This window comes from Sphaeramia orbicularis, chromosome 15 (genome assembly GCF_902148855.1).
Source record: "Sphaeramia orbicularis chromosome 15, fSphaOr1.1, whole genome shotgun sequence".
In the NCBI taxonomy this organism is placed as follows: Eukaryota; Metazoa; Chordata; class Actinopteri; order Kurtiformes; family Apogonidae; genus Sphaeramia; species Sphaeramia orbicularis.
In genome coordinates, this window is record NC_043971.1 from 5521127 (window position 1) to 5543053 (window position 21927).

Consider the following 21927-nt stretch of genomic DNA (forward strand, 5'->3'; position numbering starts at 1 on the left):
TGTATACAAAGTTGTAAATATCATTATTATCCATTTTTTACATATTACACTTTTTTCTCTCTTTCTTTTCTTCCTTTCAGTGAGCATTATTAATACCCTTTTTTCTTTTCAAAAAAAAAAAGGAGAATAGTGTACTTTGTACCATTGACATCCTGTATCATATCTTATGAAAATGTTCTGAATAAAAATTTGAATTACAAAATGTAAAATTAAAAAAAAAAAAAAAAAACTATAAATGATGACACCTCCATTTTTATTCTTTATTTTAGTGTGAAAAAGTACAATTATGTGAAAGTATTTGCATTTAGAAACGATCCTTTAAAAAATAAAACTGAATTTCCTAAACAAATATGAACATAAAATGTCTTAAGAAAAGAAAGTACAATTTTATCAATATTCTGCCTGTTACTAAATGTTTTGTGTATTTGTAGATCCACTGAGATCTGTATGTTGTAATGTACATGTGTAAATGATAAACTGAGGCAGAATGTTGTTAAAATTGCACAAATTTTCCTTGAAATTTTTCAGGTTTTTCAGGTTATTCACATTTTTTGTGAAAGGACAGTTTGTGCATATAAACATGTTCAGAATTAAATTGTACTTTCTTTGCACTAAAACATAGAGAAAGGTTTGAAGTTGTCATTATTTATAAGTTATCACAACATTATTTTACTGGTCTGGCCCACTTCAGATCACATTGTACTGAATGTGGCCCCTGAACTAACTCTTTGACACCCCTGATTTAGACAAATACATAGAACACTTGTGTATTACTAGTTTTTATGACGTATTTCTTGTGTATGTTTAATAATCCCATCGTGAGACTACGATTGGCTCAAACGTCACGGTGCGTACTGTGTTTTTTTTAGACACATACCTCGACGGGTACTGCAGTGTGTTCAGATTCCAGCCCTTAGACGTCAGTGCATTGGAAAGGCGGAAAATATCAAAAACATCTGAGCCTACAGCCACCACTGACACCTCTGGATCCCCGAACACAAACACGCCGTCTATCTTGCGGATTCTGTCAAAGGGAAAATAGGACACACAGGGAAATGGTGATAAGATAAGTTATGATCAAAGTTCAACGGCTTGACTCATACGTAACATGATCAACAGTCAGACTTACACTATATGGACAAAAGTATGTGGACACGTGGAATTCAGGTGTTTGTTTTCTAACAGGGGTCTGTGATACAAAACATTAATGACTAATGTCAGAATACAGTTTTATATTGGGATGAATATCATTACATTGGTTAGTTTGGTTTAAATTGTTATCTTTGTTTCCAAAATGACTCAGAGATGGTTTTTACTAAATGTCTTTTTTTTTTTAAATTCATGACTATGATTTTAAATGTTCTACCTATAAATTTCTAATATATTTTTCCTGCTCTGACTGTAAATAAAAAAATTCTACCACAACTAACAATCTACATCTCACTGAGGAAGAAAAATCTCCCATTAAACTTTAAGGAAATATGGTTGTTTTTATCTCAGATCATCAGTAACAGGACACCTTACAGCTGTAGACATGAGGTGTCCCAATACTTTTGTCCATATAGTTTAGAAACAACAAAGGTAACAATTTAAACCAAACTAACCAATGCAATGATATTTATCCCCATATAAAACTATATTCTGACATTAGTCATTATTGTTTTGTATCCCAGACCCGTTAGAAAAGAAACACCTGAATTCAACATGTCCACATACTTTTGTCCATATAGTGTATCTTCAGTGTTTGATCAATAAATCCTAATTACAGAGTCACATGTCAGAGTCGATAAGCAGGTGACCTACTCATTTCTAATTTTTCGTGTTGTGCTGATGATCTTCTTCGTGGCGTCTACGTATCCATTTTCTCCCATGTGCATCATGGTCGCCCAGCAGGCGGCAATGATTCCTCCAGGCCTTGAACCTGCGACGGAGGGCGAGGCGTAGATTCCCCCCTGCCAGTCTGGAGCTACGAAGTACTGGTACTGACGGTACTTTTTATCACTGTACAGGATCACAGAGGAACCTTTGGGGGCGTAACCATACTGGGAAGGAGCAGAGAAATGCAAAACAGATACTGGGTATTAGAACAGGGGTGTCAAACATACGGCTCAAGGCCCAAAACCGGACCACCAAATGGTCCCATCCGGCCCATGGGATGAATTTGAGAAATGCAAAAATTACACTGAACATATAAATAATCAATGATGTCAAAATCACTTTAGCTCAGGTTCCACATACAGAACAATATGATTGAAACTGGATCAGACCGGTAAAACACTATTATAATAACAACTCCAATTTTTTCTCTTAGCTTTAGTGTAAAAAAGTAAAATTACATCAAAATGTTTACAATTACACTCATTATGTTTACACTTACAGTTGCGGAAAGACTTACTAGACCACTCCTTGTTTTCTTCAATTTCTTGTTCATTTTAATGCCTGGTACAACTAAAAGTACATTTGTTTGGACAAATATAATGATAACAATAAAAATAGCTCATAGTAGTTTAATTTCAGAGCTGATATCTTTCCATTTTCCATATTTTCTTGATAATAACCAAAATCACTTCAGTTCTTCCATCAATATCTGTGGCATTGTACTGACAAAAACAGTGCTTTTAGACATTCCATGTTTTCTTTTCTGTCTGTTTTAGTCACATGATACACACAGGAGTTAGTACTTGAATGCATAACCATTGTTTTTGATGACTTTTGATGGTCGAATAATTTTTTCTGTGACTGTATAGTGCATGTTATAAATGATAAACTGAGGCATAATGTTGTTAAAATTGCACTTATTTTTCTAAAGAAATTTCAGGTTGTTCATTTTATTCACATTTTTTAATGTATAGTTTGTAGACGTAAACATTTTTCTTAATGTAATTTTACTTGTTTCATTCTAAAACATAGATTTATACATTATTATTATTGTTTATTTAGATAGATAGATAGATAGATAGATAGATAGATAGATAGATAGATAGATAGATAGATAGATAGATAGATAGATAGATAGATAGATAGATAGATAGATAGATAGATAGATAGATAGATAGATAGATAGATAGATAGATAGATAAGCTTTATTACAGACACATGGTCCACATTAAAAAGCAAACAGATAAATACAAACACAACTAGAAGCACTCGGAGAGCGCAGACCTCCGCCAAGGCTGATCAGTGACTCCCCCCGTGGGCCCCCCACCCCCGATCACCACCAAAATTTAGTTATTTCTTCCTTATCCCATTTCCAACAAACCCTGAAAATTTCATCAAAATCTGTCCATAACTTTTTGAGTTATGTTGCACACCAACGGACAGACAAACAAACCCTGGCAAAAACATAACCTCCTTGGCGGAGGTAATAAAAAAAAAAAACCCTCTATACTTTCAAGAGGCAGTCATACCAGTGTTTCCAGAACAGAGATGTGTAACGTACAGCACTACATGCAAGATTAGTCAGCAATAAAATTACAGTATTTTCTGAATGATTCAGGTGAGACATAAATTTAAACATCAGATTTCTCAACACAGCATGTAGTTACAGAACTCATTGTAGTTCCAAACTCCAATCCCCAAAAAGTAACAATACTACACCTATTATTGAATGTTTTGTGATTTTATGTATGTGTGTAAATAATAAATTGAGGCATATTATTCTTAAAATTGCGTAACTGTGGAAGGAGAGATAGTAAACAGGAAATTCATTGTATGGTGTAACTGTTTCATCCTTTGCATATGACAATAAAACCTCTTAAATCTCTTCCATCTCTTTAAATGGACTCCTATAGAAGTGATTCATGAACTCGAAAAACAATTTTGTCAGAACAGTTCCATAGTGATCAGACAACCTCTGCGATGTCCTCAAAACTTCTCATCCATAGACTAACCAATTATGATGTGACATAATACGATCCAAAACAAACAAAGTGAATGTTGTGCGACACGTTTGTGGTTGTTGTGACAGTTGGGGTTAATTTAGTTGAACACACATGCCATACGTGTCGTCACGGTGATGCAGCTTTAGTTCCTCATTCACACCCTAAAGCACATAAACCCCTGAGAAAATTAACAAATCATCCATCTTCCCCTCCCTTTGATAAAATGTGATCCTCCTGTGAGTTGCAGGTTAATGTTCAGCTCTGTTGGCCTGCTTATACAGGGCAGGGGTGTCAAACATACGGCCCGTGGGCCAAAATCAGCCCAACATAGGGTCTAATCCGGCCCTTCAGTGCAAAAAATTACACTGAAGATATTAATAGTCATAGTGTTGAACTGGTTTTAGTTTAGGGGGCACACACAGACCAATGTGATCTGAAGTAAACTAACAGAATAATAACCTATAAATAATGACAACTCAAAATTTTGTCTTTTCAGTAATGTCAAAAAAGAAAGTCAAATTAAATTCTAAAAATATTTACATTTAGAAACTATCCTTTCACAATAAAATGTGAATAGCATAAACAAATATGAACAACCTGAAACGTCTGAAGACAAATAAGTGCAATTTTAACAATATTCTACCTGATACTAAATGTTTTGTGAATTTGTGATCTATAAGTTGTGTTAATAATAAGCTGAGACACAATATTGATGAAATTGCTCTTATTTTTCTTCAGATGTTGTTCAGGTTGTACACAGACTACAAACAAAAAGTTAAGGATCCCATGTTTGACACCTGTGGTGTAGTTTAAAGATGCAAGAAAAGTTGGACTATCGCTGTGACACTGTCGCCATCAGGCTGCTGATGTAGAACACTTTTTAATCTGACCAAACCTTCATGATGACAAATGTAGGTTCAGATGGTTTCAATTAATCAAACCAGTTTAGGCCTCTAGACCGGACCAAACTGGAAGTCAACCCGACACTGGCTGTTACATTTTCATCAATAATGAAACAGTGAACGACTGGATTCTTCTCTCTTTACTTTGATCTTTGACAGTGTGAACATGTGAACCCCAGCAACAACGACCTGTTCCATGTTCAACAACAGATCAGTGTTTGTCTAAAAATAATCACAGGATCCAAACAGAAGACCGTTCAGTAGTCAGTTCCTGTTCTCATTAGAGACATATTGGACTAACAAGATGAGTGAATATTCTCATATAGTTTGTATTGATGCGTTTTGACTGGTTTGGATTTTTTTACAGTGTGAAAACAAACTGAACCAAAAGGGAAAATGATGCAGGTTTCCAAACTCATCAACTCAGCAGGTGTGAAAATGCCTTAAAAGTTTAGGTTATTGACCCCTGGGGATGTTTGAGTGTGTCCATGTATATTGATCATTGTTGGCAGCTGTTTTATTTACTTATTATTTATTTTATTTTATAATACATATGTGGTTATGTGTGTGGATGGATTTTTTTGTATAGTTTATTTTGTGTTATTTTATTATTCTGTATGTGCATAAAGATGTAGTGTTGGTGTTTGTTCAATGCTGTTATATTGAAAAACCTTAAATAAAAAAAAATATATACGTATATATATTTTTTAAAGTTTAAGTTATTAATAGATACTTTTCAGAAGGACTTTTATTTTCTCTTTCAGGTTAAATTCTTTCTCAACACGTATGAAACGCTGGGTGATGTGTCCAGATGAATGGAAACTTCATGCAGCATTAACAAGTATGTGACTTGGTAAAACGTGTAAAACCACAAATGTAGCTCCACATGATCACAGCTTCATTCATCTTGTTGTGAGTCTCGTATATTTTGTAGAACCGTCGTTGCTTTATCTGATGCTACATGACTTTGTATACCTGTCGATGGTGCAAATGGAACCAGGAAAAAAAAAATCCTGACGGTGTTTAGTCTGAAATTTGTATCTTTACTTGTATTTGCATTACTTTTTTTTGTTTTTATTGTATTTTTTATTATTGCTTTTATAATGTTTTAATTATTGATTATTATATGCTTTGATTTTATTGGAAAGCATTTTGGTCACTTTAAGTGTTGTATAAAGGGCTCTACTAAAAATATTAATTGATTGATTGATTGATTGATTGATTGATTGATTGAAACTGTCCCAGCAGGTGGTTAAAAACCCGTAGAGTCTATTCTATTCTATTCTGTTCATCTACTCCACTGTTCTGTGTTACATATGATTCAGACTTAAAACAAATTACCCAGGGTTTAACAGGTTAAACAGACACAAAACGAGATTAAATGCCTGTGAAAAATTTAACTTTTCTATATATAATATACACACAATGGTAATAAAGTCTATTCTATTCTATTCGTCATGTTGAAATTCTGTGTTTCATGTTGAAGCAGAAAACTGGTACTGATTTGATGGGAACTGCGGCGCCCTCTTACCTTGTGCGTGTCTGCAGAGATGCTGGTAACACCTTTTACCCTGAAGTCAAACGGGGCGAGTGTGTACCCGGCCTTGGCCATGAAGACGATGAGGAAACCACCGAGACAGGCGTCCACATGCAGCGGGATGTTGTAGCGCACAGCCAGCTGGAGACACAGCCAGGGAAAGAGTGAGAGTTCACTTCTGTATTTTCACTACAGGAAATCTTCAGAGGAAAAAAAGCCTTTGGTTTCTAACCTTAGCTACTTCCTCAATAGGATCCATGATTCCATGAGGAAACTGAGGCGCTGAACAAACCAGCATGGCGGTGTTCCTGTTGATGGCGCGCTTCATGGCCTTTAAAAGTCACACAGAAGCAACAGTATGAGAATAACCGACGCCTATGAACACACAGAGCCGTTTCTGCCGACTGTTTTCTCACCTTCACGTCTACTTTCATAGTTCTCTTGTCCAGGGGAATGTGAACAAGCTTCATCCCAAAGTAATGCGCTGCTTTGTCAAAGGCGGCGTGGACGCTGACGGGTGCAAGACTGAAGGGACGGAACACAACAGTGACAAGTTAGAACATTTTAACGTGTCTGACAGGAATATCTCTTAAACCCGGTACCACAGTTCCGTCTGTGTTGCCATGGTTATGCTATGTGACGCTTGTAGCAACATACACAATCTATATCAGAATCAGAATCAAGTTTATTGCCATGTAAGTAAACAGGGTTCACATTAAAAGGAATTTGCTTCAGTGGTTTGGTGCATACATAGAACATGGAGTAGTTAAGAAGCATAAAGTAAAAAATAAAATAAAATAAAATAGGTAGTGATCCTTTACTATGTCTTGTGCACTGGCAATGCCTGAAGAGGGATTATTTTATGTACAGTCTGTTGTTTGCTCTGTTTTGCTTTGTTTTGTTCTGTTTTGTTTTTTTTTGTTTTTGCCTGTGGTGCTAGCTGCAATTGATTTACATCCATCCTTACTTCAGATTTCTGTAAGGTCCATTCAGCGCTGCACTTGTATTATTATATTGAGAAAACTTCAATAAAAAGATCTTGATTAAAAAAAAAAAAAAAAGAATAAAATAAAATAAATTTAAAAAGTAAGATATATTTATTTCTTCATAGACCAAAAAAACTACACTTCATTGCACTGTACAGTAGTATTTTTGCAATGACAAAGCTTATTCTTTTCTATTCTTTTCTATTCTATTCTGTTTTGTGTTACCTATGATTCCAACTAGAAACAACTTGCCCAGGGTTTAACAGGTTAAACAGACATAAAAGAGATGAAATGCCTGTAAAAATTTAACTTTTCTGTCTTAAATGTTCCGACTTTTGTTGGAAATGAACATAAATAAACCCGTATAAGAAGTAGAAAAGACAGCTGACTGAGAAACAGACATTACATAGACCCTATTGAGTGAATATGAACTTACATTTCAGGGTATTTGACGCCTCGTTCATACGCCATGTCTCTGTAGGCTTTGCAGGCCATCAGGATGCTCTCCGTTCCCCCTGAGGTAACCTGATGGAAACAGAGGTAAATGTAAAGTTAAACAATCCACCACTTGGATCTAATATTAGTGTGTGTGGTCATGAGAACTCACTGTGCCACAGGAGTTCGGTCCACCGTGGAAAAGAGTGCAACTCATTCTCACAACCTCTGCTTCCATCTTCCTAACACCAGGGAAGATGTCTGGGTGCAGGGGGTTACTCCAGGCAAAATCTCCATATACCTACATGGGAGAAACAACAGGGAACAAAACCCTAGTGATTTAAAGGGGTCATATTCTGCAAAACCCACTTTTTTTTTTTAAACAATATATTTATTGACATTTTTTTTAAATATGCACACATACACTTGTAAATATACCCACAATTATATCAAGTATGTAGACCTGTACCTCACTAACAAAGGCACCTGCAGTATTACAAGTGTTGTAAACAAAAGCAAACACAAAAAAACAACAAAAATTACGAACAAGTGTTCAGAGAACGCAAACCTTCGCCAAGCACCCTGAACAGTGTGCATGTGTGGATCGACTATTTCTTTTTAAATTAAACAGTTTCAAGGTTGTTCCATACAGCAGAAAAAGTTGAAGCTTGGTACCAGTCATGTGTATGTCAAATTATATTCAATTCCAATCAATATTTGTTGAGCTCTAATAAAAAATGTGTGGTAAATGGGATTTTCAATGTTAAATGTAAATGTCCACAGAGTCCACATTCCACAGTGGATGTGGACAATTTTGTGCCAGATACAAGATATTGTTATAAGCTATGGGTGGATCAAATTGGAGGCTAATCGGAGTCGTTTTGAATTTTTGATGAATTTTCGAAAATTGCTCAATGATGAGAGATAGGAAAATTTTATATTTTGTGATCTTGCTGTGACCTTGAACTTTGGCCTACTTGGCCCAAAATTTAATGGGTTCATCCCAGGACCTAGGCCTATCTGTGGGTACAATTTGGTAAAGATGGGTGGAATAGTTTTCCCGTAAAGTTGCTAACAAACAAACAAGCAAACAAACACACAAAGCAAAGTGATCACAATACCTCCAGGCGGGGGTAACAAACAATATACATTCACATCATAAACTTCTCAGTCATAAACATTTGTGCACAATTTAATGCCCTGTTACAATGCTGAACCCACTTTTATTAGTCTGTGGTTCATTTATTTGTGTACTTGGACCCTAATAGTTCGTACAGTTTGAATTTGAACCCTCCAGGTGCTGCAAAACTATCTTTATATTAACTCTTTCAGTGCCAGACAGTTAAGGGGCTAATAAGCCTTTAAAGTGCCACAGAATTTGGCCGTTTTTCAGTATTTCGCGTCGTTTTTATAATCGAAGCCTGAATCGTCATCAGAACTCATTTTCTAGCAGATGGGACTGTTTTGACAGATTGCTGTGTTTACGATATTACTACAAAATGGCCATCTAATTTGCATATGATTTCATTCATAAATTCATTCATAAAATTTCCCAAGCAGAAAATGAAACGCGAGCTCTTCCTTGGTCAAAAACTGCTCGGTAACATCCGACCGATTGCTACTTAGATTCAAAACGCACCGGACGCAGCCGATTCATTATTGATCGTAATTTGCAAGAAGATTTGAAAGAACGTCATCGAAATGTGAGAAAGAAATGGGGGTGGATGGTTTGTTTGTACACAAATATGGCGTGTTCTCCAAAGCCGATCTGATCGGCCCGTGGCACTTTAAAGGTTGTATTCGTAAAGCCGATTTAATCGGCCCATGGCACTGAAAGAGTTAATTCCAGCAACAACCCAGTGGATTTCTACAACCTGTTTGAATTCCTGCTTAATTTGTTACATCTATAACTAGTTACATCATGACATTCACACATATAAGGTCAGGACTTCTAACGAACATTTTTCTGACTACAACATATTTGTTTGTCAGCAGCAGCGGTTGTAGTCTATGCTGAAAATATGTCCCAACTTTGAGCCGATTACCTAAAATGTTTAGTTGTTGGTTGTATTAACGAACTCAAGCAGTTGAACGGGACAGAAAACACAGTCAACAACCTGAAGGGGCTGGGGTCATGTGCATTTAAAGGGCCAGCGCTTAAAACCACCTTTCTCATGTCATTACTCAAAAATAGGGTTGAAGATGGACCTGTGGAGTTCAATTAATGAAGAATTCAGACCCAAGCAGAGCATTGACAGTTTATGTAGACCACAGGGAAATGTTTGAAAATGAAGAATTCCATTTATAAAAGCAAAATATCACTCCTTTAACCCAAGCCCAGTAACACAACTTTCATCTTAATTGTGATGTTTTCTCTTATTGGCATTTTTACTATATTTTGGCATATTTAAGTCCATACAAAAGTCCCTATAAAAGTAATAAATAAAATCCATAAGTGTGGGTAATCATGAACAGGGGTTCCTACAGGTTTCTACAAGTTAAATTTAAGACTTTTTGAGACCTTTTCAGGGTTTGTACGTATTTTTCAAGGTCAAATTCAAGCACTTTTAACGGTCATTTTCAATTTTTTTCCAGCACAGCACCTTATAGCTATTATCAGCTGTTTTAACATTAAATAACTGCCTTCATAATAGTTTTTACAGGTATACTTTTTTTATGAAATGTCCCTTTCTGCGGAAAGCAAAGGAAAGAAATAAAGGAAAGAAAGTACAGCTGAACTTTGGTTTTCTTGCACTAGTTTAAGATCATCTTTTAAATTGTGACTGTCTCTTGGTTTGTTCGGTGTAAAGGCAGGAAATGGAAAAAAAAGGAGGAACCCATTGTATTTCTTTATCTAACTTTATGAGACAATGTATTATCTGATAGTGAGTGTTCTTCTAGTTGCAGCTAAGAACAGATCTTTATGAGTTTATGCTTGGAATGTGCAAGTGCAGACATGAATACCTTCACCAGCAGTTTGGTCAGCGATTCATCCCCCCAGTAGACTGCACCAGAAACACATCCTTTCTCCCACTGCACCTCATCTGCAACAACAGACACCATCTTAATAAATCACTGCCCTCAAAAAAAAAAAAAAAAAAAAAAAAAAAAAAGCACATCACAAGTAAAGATCACAGCCTTTAAAGCCTGTTTCCTAACATCCTTACGTCAAACTGCTGGGAAAGCAGATTAGGAAAGCTTTTAAGGAAGGCAGCTGTGAAGTTAATGAAGCGTGATGTGGCCGAGGTATGAATGATCACTTACTCAGAGTCTGGTATTGTCTGATTTCATCCAGGACTTGGCTCTGAGAGAGGCCTTTGGATGGCAGCTGGTGAGTGTAGGTCATCCCATCCTTCAGTGAGCACAAACTCACAGACATGTCATCTAAGGCCTTGTTCAGCTGACTCTGGATCTGTTTGGAAGCATAAACCCAGGCATGTCAGTACCTAAAATGCATCTTCCCTTAATGTAACATGCAACCGCTCCAAATTATGTGCAATCACCCTGTATTAATGGGAATTATGTGCAATACATTGTGCAATAATCCTCTGTTCTTGCAATAACAATGCAATATTTATTAAGTATTTATCGAACAAATGCACTTTTTATTGACTCCTTCACAGACATACATACTGTTAATGCTGTTAAATATTATGTCTATTCATATTTTATGTCTGTTTTCATTTTATTCTACTATAGTTCTATTCTTATTTTCCTTTCTGTAAAATATTATATTCTATTATTTGACTTTCAGTTTTTGTAATTTAATTTTCATTGTATTTTCACTCTATTCTTATTTGATGACATATTGGTTTTTATTCATATTGTTGCACTGACTGGAGTAGCACACAATGACAATAAAGACTATTCTATTCTATTCGATTCGATTCGATTCTGTTCTATTGTGCTATGTTGTTTTGTTCTATTGTACTGTACTCATGTTGCGTTCTATTCTGTTATACTGTGTTGCATTGTGTTCTGTTCTATTCTTTTTTTGTAATTATCTTTTTATTAGTTTTTTTCAGGCAGCTTTATCTTATCAACATTTTACATCATGTATATAACTTCTACATATATGTAAAGAAAAACAAACAAAAATCAAAAACATACTTATACAGTACTCATACACATACAATGACAGAAGTAACAAAAATATGCACAATAACCTAGAATAGAGTTAGTGGGAAATAACAAGTATATTTCCCATTTCATTCTTTCCTTCCAGAAACCCTTTCCCCTTGTATAAGATTAACACCGAACACTTAAAGTGTGTAGCATGAACCAAGGGTTTACATGGGTCTGTATGGACATTAATCTTATCAAGTAAAATCTGCTCTTAATGGTGGCGTTCTGTTCTAGTCTATAGTACTGGGCTGTGTCCTACTCTGTTCTCACAGTAGAACAAGATTTTTTTCTAAGTTATATAAATGTATAAATGTACTTAAGTAATAGCTCACCACTACTAGATCTAGTGAAACAAATACCTTATTAGGGTCAAAACACTCTTATGTTTCGTCAGAGAGCGAACGTTAATTGATTGCCATTCCAACATTTATTTCAATATAAAGTAGCTCCTTGTTTTGGATAATCCCTTATGGTCCAACTAAAGCAAAAATGAATTTAAAAGTAAAAATGTGGGTCATTTAGCAACACTAATCTGTCAAATTGTCTCTAAAATGTCCCATCAGAGAGATTTCGAATACCGTGTTTTGACCCGTTAATGTTAACAAATACTTAAATATGCTTTTTGTGTGAAATCCATACTGTATTTTACATAAATGCCCATATAATGAACACTTTTACTGTACCTGTGTTTTTTCCAGTTACTGTATCAAAAGTAGAGGATATCACTGTAAATCTAAAACAAATGCTTCTGAAAGAACACAAGATAATATTCTATTCTATTCTCCACTGGAAAAAATGAAAATCTTACTAAGTGTATTTTTCTCATTTCTAGTCAAAATATCTCATCACACTTATGATAAGACATAACCACCTAAAGAGTAACTTTTCAGTGAGATATAAGAACTTATTTTTAGACAACAGATCTTGAAAATCTGATTTCAAGAAATCTTACCAAGATAATTTTCATTTGCTTCATTGGCAGATTTTTTTGCTTAATTCAAGCAAAAGTATCTTGTGTTAATTTTTTTTAACTTCTTTTTAGAGGGGCATTCTATTCTATTCTATTCTATTCTAGCAGCAGATCCTGGATCAGCTCTGAACGTGACCAGACGCCTGTTGCAAAATCCAGTCTTGATGTAAATCTTTGATAAAGCCTGACAGTGAACTGTTAGTGACATAATGACCAAAAGTAACCGAAGGTTATCACTAGAGCACGATGTGAAGTGTGCCAAAGGTCTGACTCCCCCCTCCCTCCCTCCCTCCCCCCTCCCCCCTCCTGCTCAGTCATCCAACAGTGACTCATAAGAGCTCGTGGACACAGAACCAGATCACATCTGCTGAAAAAGAGGGAAGACATTAGCCACTGATACTCACAGCCGAGCCAACAAAGGGGATTTTTCTGATGAGTCGAAAACACTGCTTCTTGATTCTGGATGTGAGACCTATTAAGCAAAAAACAAGGCAGCAGATGTGGTGAAACGTTGGCACATCATCAACCACAAACATCAGGCAGCTGACTCTGGTCTGTAATCACACATCAAGACCAGGATCGCGCCCACAAAGTATTTATTCACATTAGAGAAGCACTCAGATCCTTCACTTATTTCCCCCTTTAGAAGCCTCATGTTGACCGACTCTGAGCGCTTTGAAAGACGGGTGGAGTCGACCTGGGCCCTGAGGAATTTAACCGGTGATGGGTTGATAGCAGATCAAGAAATTCTTGTTGATTCAGGGTGTTTGTCAGGTAATGTAGGACAGAAACCAGTACGGCAGTAAAAGACTCTGAGGGTAGGCTGAAGAAGTTCACTGGTTGACTGTGAAATGACAAACGCCACAGAATTCTGGATTTTTTATGGTCCGATATCACAAAATATTTTCGAAACCAAATATTAACAATAAAAACGTAAAGGTATGTGATAAGTTATGTGTAAAATTTTAACTACAAATATTCAAGATATGTATAATATGTTAAAAATGTAGCTGAAGGCTAGTATGAATATGACACTTCTGTAAAAAATTTAAATAAAGCCCTGCCACCTACTTTGAGACAATAGTTGCGATTTTAGTCTTTTTCAGTTCATTTTATGCCACAAATTGATTAAAAGTAAGAAGCAGAGACATTTACTGGAACTGAACCCAGTCTGAAAAAGAAATAAAAACTGCATTTTTTCCTTGCAGAATTAAAATGTGCACAGATGAAACATGAATAATAACTTATTATTATATTAACTGAGTTTTTCCTGGTTGAAAATAAGTGGAAGGAGGTTCAGCCAATTGTTTCCTGTGTTTTTCATGAAGACCTCATTAGAGTTTTGTCAAGAGCTGGAGGTCAAATAAACCCTGATCTGTGAGTGAAATGTACAAAGGAATAGGACAAAGAAAAGCAAGTACCAAAGATATAAAAAGAAAGCTGGTGTGAGGTGTTAGCAAGAGTTGGGCAACATAATGAATAAATTCAACATGTTGAGACCTTTCTTGCACTACAAAACTTGAAAATGCAACTTGTTTACTTATTGTAATGTGTTTTTAAAGGTATATATTTGGTTATAGTTTTAGTAAAGAAAGAGCATTTTCAATCATGTTTTGTCTTCAGCTCTTACGACCAGTAAACAATCATCCATAATTAAAACTTCTGGCCATATCATCCAGTTTTCATTGCCAACATCTTAAACTGAGTGTAAACCAGACGACTTTTGAAGCAATCGAGCACAAATTTCCACTGTCAAAGTAAAATCATTAGAGTTATAATGAACGTCTGAGGTTCACTCCTGTCATCTGGATCTTTTAATGTAAGGTAGTTCTGAAGTCTTTTTTTCTCATCCTGATATAAATTTATTTATTTATTTATTTCAAACATATTTTTATTTAACTTTTTTTTTGCAAAGCAGGTGTGACAAGGACAAAGTAAAACTAAAAGGACTAACAATAGTACATAGCATACAGATGATTAAACCCCAGAGAGGAGGAAAAAAAAGACAAGAGTTTAGGGAGTTCCAAAAGAGACAGCATAATACCTCCAAAAGTTTGACATATCAAATTATAGCTCTACATGTTTTTGCCAGGCCAGATCGATAAGCCCTGACCTCATCCTGCGAGGTGCAGAGACACCCAGGTAGTCACGAAATGGATCCCAGGTCTGGAAAAATTAAAAGGGTTCATCCTTCAATGCTGTAGAGAAAGCTTCAAATGGAATAATACTAGACAGAGTTTGTTTCCACTGATTAAGAGTGGGGGCTTTATCAGTAATCCATAAGGCCAGGGTACATTTCCAGGCACAGTGCAGTAGAATGTGCAAAAGGTCTGTGCTGTGAAAGTTCCATCCTGATATTTTGATAAAATAAGCCTTGATGATTTGCTCTTTCCAACTTTGACAAGGCATCTGTAAACTGTCAGATTACGTTTACAGAGACTGAGCAAGAGCTTTATGTTGTCGTTTTCTGGTGTGCAGATATTTTTGTGAATATCCCTGACAGGGAAAGATTTTTTTTTTTTTAAATGAAGTGCATCAAAGTAAAGATGAGGAAAATGAGGTGGAAATTCTGATTAAACTGGAACTTTTGTTTTTTTTTTTTTTTTTTTTTTTTTTTTTTTACACAGCTTGGAGATGTGTTTGCTAAATATTTAACTCTAGTATCTGTGACAGGCCTGTTACTGGTGTATCTATAGTTGGAATACTAATATATATGTATATGACTGGTTTTATTTGATCCCAGACCCCTGACTGAAGATGCTGCACAGACATTTAGTTCAGAGTTTAATGCAGCTCATTTCGGTCTTAGTTTCGAGGCGTGGCTGTATTTGGTGGATAACAGGTGTCTTTACACATTATTGGGTGAAGCTGATCTTGTTTCATCAGGACAATGGTCCACGTCACAAGGCAGTGGTTGCCATGGCACCAGACCCTCCACCACACTCACCTGATTTGACACCATGTGATGTCCTCCTGTTTCCAAACATGACAAAACACTCAACGGAATGAAGGACTCATGAGGTCAAATGTCTTTAAGGTGACATCCTAAAGGGCGTGAGAATCAACCTGTGGATTTTTCAGCCGACCCTTGTATTGTATGTGCACAAAGTGGGAAAGTATTTCACCGTTATGTTAAATCAAAAGCAATTATGATGATGATGTTGATAAAGATTGTGCTAAAGGAGTTTGCTCTGCTTTCAAGAGATATGAAATGAGAAGCAATTAAAATATACACTGGTAAACTGATCAATAGGGAGCTCAAATCACCTCACGCAGTTTATAAAAACCATTTGAATTAATGTCTGCTGGTCTGAAAAAGACACGGACCCATTAATCAGCAGTGATAGAAGGTTTTAAAACTGCTAACACTGGCAGAACTTAACAGATATGATAAAGTATGGCTTCTCAACTGGAATTAGTGACTTTGCAGGAAAAAACAGCCCATTCTGGTCCAGATTTAGTGATGAATGACCCAGTTTGATGTTTCGTGAACTAGATTTATTTAGGTATTTTTTACCTTCACTTTATTTATTTTACCTACAATAGTGGATTTCTTAAAAGGCACATATGATGATAATTTAGAGAAGGAATAAGCCAATATCATCCTCATCCCTACAAGATTTTGATGATGAAACTGCACTATGCATGTCTGAAGTTAACTCATCTTTATTTGAAACCAGAAAACTGTTGAAATCAGCATCTGGAATTTCCCCTTGTGGGACTAATAAAGGAAAATCCTATTTTATCTCATTTTATCTAATCTAAATCGAAGTGGATTAGGTTAGATTAGATTAGACACCTATTAGAAACCTACTGTATTTTACTTTCTACTAATATTTAAGATAATTTATTTTAAGGATCAAAACCAAAAACACAGAGAAAATTACCATGTATCGTACTTTCCGGGCTATAAGCTGCAGCTAACTATACGCCGCAGGTGTCCACGTTGTGCCATGAGATATTTACACAGAAAGATGGTAAACAGAGAGATTATTTAAATATTTATGTACATCCCTTAACTGCTTTTTTCCAAACAGTGCCTGTAACACAGCAGTAAAACGGCAGGAACACGGCTGGTTCAAAGACCCAGAAAAGTCACTGATCTCTATCTTCATCTTCCTTCTGCACATTGAAACCACTGCAGTCGTCTTCTTCAGTGTCGGAGTTGAACAGCCTCAGAAAGGCTCCATCACACACCTTCTCAGTCTCTCCTCCATTGTTGCTCAATGGCACTTCCGTGCAGCAGCTCTATTTCCTTCTTAGACAGACACATTGATTGGTTTTAATTTAAAAGCTGCATCATATGCATTTCTTCATGCGTTTTCCATGATGAGGGTTGTGCATGACACGCAAAATGATTGTTAAAAGTTAAGTTTAAAACTTCTCCTCTTCGCATCACCTCTTCCACCTGTCTGTCTCACTTTTGCACTTCCTGCTAGAGCGCCCCCTGGTGGCCATTAACCTGTAAAAATCTATACTCGAGCTGCATTGCTGTATAAGCCGCAGGGTTCAAAATGAGAAAAAAGTAGCGGCTTATAGTCCGGAAAGTACAGCAAGTATTTTCAAAGTTCAATTTTACTAAAAGTTACACAATCCAATATGGCCGCCGCCTTGTGATGTCACAATATGCAAATTAATATGCAAATTGAGTACATTTACTACTATCATAAACTTTAGGGCATACCCCATATTTTTCTCACTTATAGCATGACTTTACCTCTAAACACATCCAAGATACAGCTTTTGGAAATCTTGATATCAAAATTGAATTTTTTTTTTTTTTAAAACTGCGGAGCCTAACAAGTTTACATCCTCCAGATACCGGCTATCATCTTCTTCCTGCTCTAAACCATCTTAAAACCTCCTCACTGCTTCATCTTCATGTAGTGTGATGTGTGTGTGTGAGTAATTACTTTCTTGCTGGAAAAGGAATCCTTTGACCCATAACATTCCCACAGTGGTGATGACGGTGGCACCGATGATCTGCCACGGCTCCAGGTGAGCACAGTGTGAGTTGATCTGCCGCCGCCCCTCCTCCAGGTATAGAACCAGCATCTCCTTGTACACCTCCAAGGCACTCTGAGAAGACACCACAGAGGTTAGTTAACACATCATTAGAAGTCAAACAACTTTCAGGGTAAACTGTTCTGGGATGTGACCCTACACCGACCCAAAGACATTTTCAATATATATATAAAAAATACAACTTTCATCCAATAAAGAACAAAATACAGCGACAAACACATCCTCAAATATCTGATTAAGTTCAAAAACCAAAGACATTCAGAGGAAACTGATAAAATTTTTAAAAAAATCATTTGATCTCCACAGATTTATTAAGACATACACTTTAAAGGTTGTAACAGAGCTTTTTTTAATTTTATTAACAGCCTTTTTCTCACTATTTAAATAGTAATAAACTACTTTCACAGGTATGATCTGGTCCAGACAATGCTTCAAAATGAGAAGTAACACAATCTTTTCTTTTATTCAAAAAAGTGGTTTAAAAATCAGCAGAAATAGGACCTTAATGTTCTTCCACTGCTGTAGAAAACTTGCTGAATCAATAACTTCTTCCACCTTTTACTAACAGAAATGTACTTTTTTTTTTTACTATCTTTACACAGAACAAGTAGCTATTTTACAAATTACAGCTTTTCTCCAGAAGTGGAAGGATGTTATGACCTAAAACATGATGCAAATGATCCCAGAGTTTGTAGAAAACTTGCAAAACCTCATTAAAGCAGAATTAAAACAGACTCTGAAGGACGATGAACAGTACAGCAGTGAATTAAGTCGTATGTAAGAGTTAGAACAATGACAGAACGACAGTTATGACCTTTAAAAGTCAGAATTTGCTCTGCTCCATTTTCAGCGGTACATATTGAATTTATTTTATTATTACTAATGCACATAGCAATTGCTATTTTGTCTTGATCACCTTTATTTATTAATGTACTTGCTCTGCCATTAGTTCCTTGTACACAACATTTTTTTTTTTTACATTTTTTCTTCTGCCAAAAACAAATAAATGAATAAAATAAATAAATAAAATATAAACCAGCATCAAAAACAGCTTATGACAGGGAATGTTTTATGAGAAAAATCCAAAGGAAGTAAGTAATGATATAAAGATTCAGACAATAAATCTGAATAAATTTACAGGAAGCTACAAGTGAAAACCACAGCCAGACCAGTGTGAAAAACAGCAAATTCCATCATCCTTCACCTTGGATTTTAACGCAATACCTTAAATAAACGCCGTAGTCATAAAAACTAGATGAATGTGTAGATTATGTCTGATACTCACATTCGAAGACATGTTCAGAGTTCAGTTCCCTCACACTAACAGACTGACTACAACAGGCTCTTCGTCACCAGGTGAGAGTAAGACACCGCCGACAGCTGACTTGACAACTATCATCTGACTCCGCCCCCCTTCACTTCAGCTGGTCACAACACGCGCACTGACGGGGAGGATGTTTTGCAATCGACACAGGAAGTCTGCCTTTAAATAGAAAGTCATCTTATGATATTAAGTCTGCACAAAGGCAATTTAACAGCTTGTTGTCGATCTTGGGGCTCATGGAATGACTTATGGACGCTATTTCATAAGTGAACACATTTATCTGCTCAGTCCTCACATTATCTTGGGCTCACGGCGCGTTTATGACACAATAGGAGGTTGTCTGATAGCGAGGATGGTTTTTTCTCCTCCTCAGCCACAATCAGATGCGAGAAAGCTTAAGGTTCAATAGATAATAGCTTAAGTAACCACAACCTGATGAAATAAACAACCCATAATATTTCACGGAGGCGGATTCTCCTTGTGTAACATGTTAAGTGTGGAGGTGTATCCTGATATGATTAACAGAAGAGTCAGTATATGATAAAACTATAGGTTTCATTTATTTATAACAGCAAAAACACAACATACTGTGTAAAAATTGTAGAAGAAATCAATCAAAAATGGATTTAAGGTATTTTAAAATCAAGAAAAAAAACAGATGACTTAGTAAATAATGTGGGTTACTTTTTTTGACATTAATTTTGACATTAATAAGAACTTACCAACTACTAATGTCACTGTAGTACATTGTGTACATGTCAGCTCATTTAAATCAGCCCTGAACACATTACTGTTCACGGCAGCTTTCTCTTAAACTCTTAAATAATGTCTTTTAAATGAACTTTAAAATCACATTTTATCACTGATGATTTTAATGTCTATTTTAATTTCTATGTTTTTATATTTTAACTTTCTCTCATCTTAACTGTATGTTTATGCGTCTCCTGTGATGCTTTTATGTTTTATGTAAAGCACTTTGAATTGTCCTGTACATAAAATGTGCAATACAAATAAACTTGCCTTTCCTAAACTGAAGCTTTAAGTAATAACTCAGTAACTCTAAATACCAAACTAGCTGTAAAGAATCTAGACTGGATGCATTTTTGTTTTTTTTTTAGCTCCCTATTTACTTCAAAAAGTCAACCATTTTGGGGTGAAATTTAACATTAGAGCCATTCGCTGCCATTGAAATAAACTTCAGTGTTGTGTTGTATTCACATTGTTTCACTGAGTTTATTTCAGTGTATTTAGTGTCTGTCTGCACAGTACAAATATTTTAAGGGAATTTAGCCTTTTTTTCTTCAAAATGACTCGATTTCAAAAATAACCAATGATTAATTTAATAGTCGGCAAGTAATCAATTAATCAGTTAATTGTTGCAGCTCTGATGGTGATGAGGTACAAATTCAACAGTTGTGACAATGAGCCAACAAATCACAATATTTTCCACACTAACAGCAGTACTTCTTGAGGGTTTTCTCCATGTTTATGGAGAACTTAGATACTGTTTATTATAAATTATGCACATTAATGAATGATACATGACCTTAAAAAACCCAAATACAAAAAAAATCACTGTCTATTTATGGATAAATATGACATGTTTCATCTCATTATTTCTGTTTATCAGTTCAGGTGCTGAACAAAGAAGGGAAACTGTGATTTTGTATCTAATTGTGTTACCCAAGATTATATTATCTTCATTATTCTTCCCACATGCACTTTAGGTCTCATTTTTTTATTGTAAGGTCAAATAAAAGCATGGTATTACATTCACTTCTTCCAGTGGATCCTGAACTTTTTCAAGAAATTTGTTACTTCCTCAAAATCCAAACAGTAAAATGTTATGAATTCCAACATACTGACTGACAAAACACAGTCCAAAGGCTCTTTTACATCATTTTCCACCTCATTACATCTTTTCTTTTACGTGATTTTTGTCTTGTTTCTCAGTGACTTTTGTTCTTTGCATTGTTGCATCATTTTTGTCTTGTGTCTTTTATAACTGATGCCTCTCCTCTTTATTTGACGTCTTTTATGAGGTCAGTGTCTACAAACTCCTATAAGACACACTTTTCTATTTCAAATGTTTTCATTAGAGCACACTGTCATACAGTTACATGTTTACTGCATATACCCTGTGTGTGGGATTTTACATCCATACAGACAAATGTGCAGGGAATGCACACAAGACACACTATTTTTATGCTTTAATTAGGAAAATTTATTCACATATCAGATTATTCTTGTATGTTTTAGTTTGGGAAACGCAGACTGATATACTGATTACCTCCACAGTGCTTAGAGATGTTTAGATACAGGCTTCTGTTGTGATAAAAGTGCGTTTTTCAGTGTTTTATGCTGAGGTCAAGGGCGGTGTCCAACATCGCCCCCCTGACTCGACTGTGGCTGTTCTACCTGCCTGTTCGGATCAGACGTCTTCATACAGGTTTGACGACATCCGCAGAGTGGGAAGCACCTGCAGGCGGGCCATGTGTCGACGGGAGGCTCGACATAAGAGGTTTATACGTAAAGGCAGAGTACAGGTTAAAAGCCCATCAGTGATTACTGCCACGTGTCTAGACTTGATCTGTCATAAGGCTGAGATTAAACAGAGTTATCTAACATGAGTGCAAAAGGCGAGCCTAGGAGGCCTCGTAATGAGTCTGACACGTTAGGAGTACCCTCACTTTCACAGCCCATTCAATGCCTCAGGAAAACTTAGGAAAAACTCACACAAAG

The 21927-nt window shown here is 35.9% G+C and overlaps 1 protein-coding gene across 2 annotated transcripts in view; it reads right to left on the minus strand.

The window, feature by feature from the left end:
- Positions 1-21927, minus strand: part of sgpl1 (sphingosine-1-phosphate lyase 1) — a 31320-nt gene that overhangs the window by 6797 nt on the left and 2596 nt on the right. Inside the window, exons 1-12 of one of the 2 annotated variants that reach the window (XM_030156260.1) lie at positions 19147-19293; positions 17750-17915; positions 13241-13308; positions 11006-11153; positions 10706-10785; positions 7914-8042; positions 7743-7831; positions 6737-6845; positions 6553-6651; positions 6315-6461; positions 1804-2042; positions 878-1024 (exon numbers count right to left, since the gene is read on the minus strand). In XM_030156260.1, the coding sequence (XP_030012120.1) occupies positions 878-1024; positions 1804-2042; positions 6315-6461; positions 6553-6651; positions 6737-6845; positions 7743-7831; positions 7914-8042; positions 10706-10785; positions 11006-11153; positions 13241-13308; positions 17750-17915; positions 19147-19158 (1433 nt within the window). In that variant the 5' untranslated portion in view covers positions 19159-19293. Of the gene's footprint in view, positions 1-877; positions 1025-1803; positions 2043-6314; positions 6462-6552; positions 6652-6736; positions 6846-7742; positions 7832-7913; positions 8043-10705; positions 10786-11005; positions 11154-13240; positions 13309-17749; positions 17916-19146; positions 19294-21927 lie in introns of those variants that run through there. The other variant, XM_030156259.1, reaches the window with a different exon arrangement.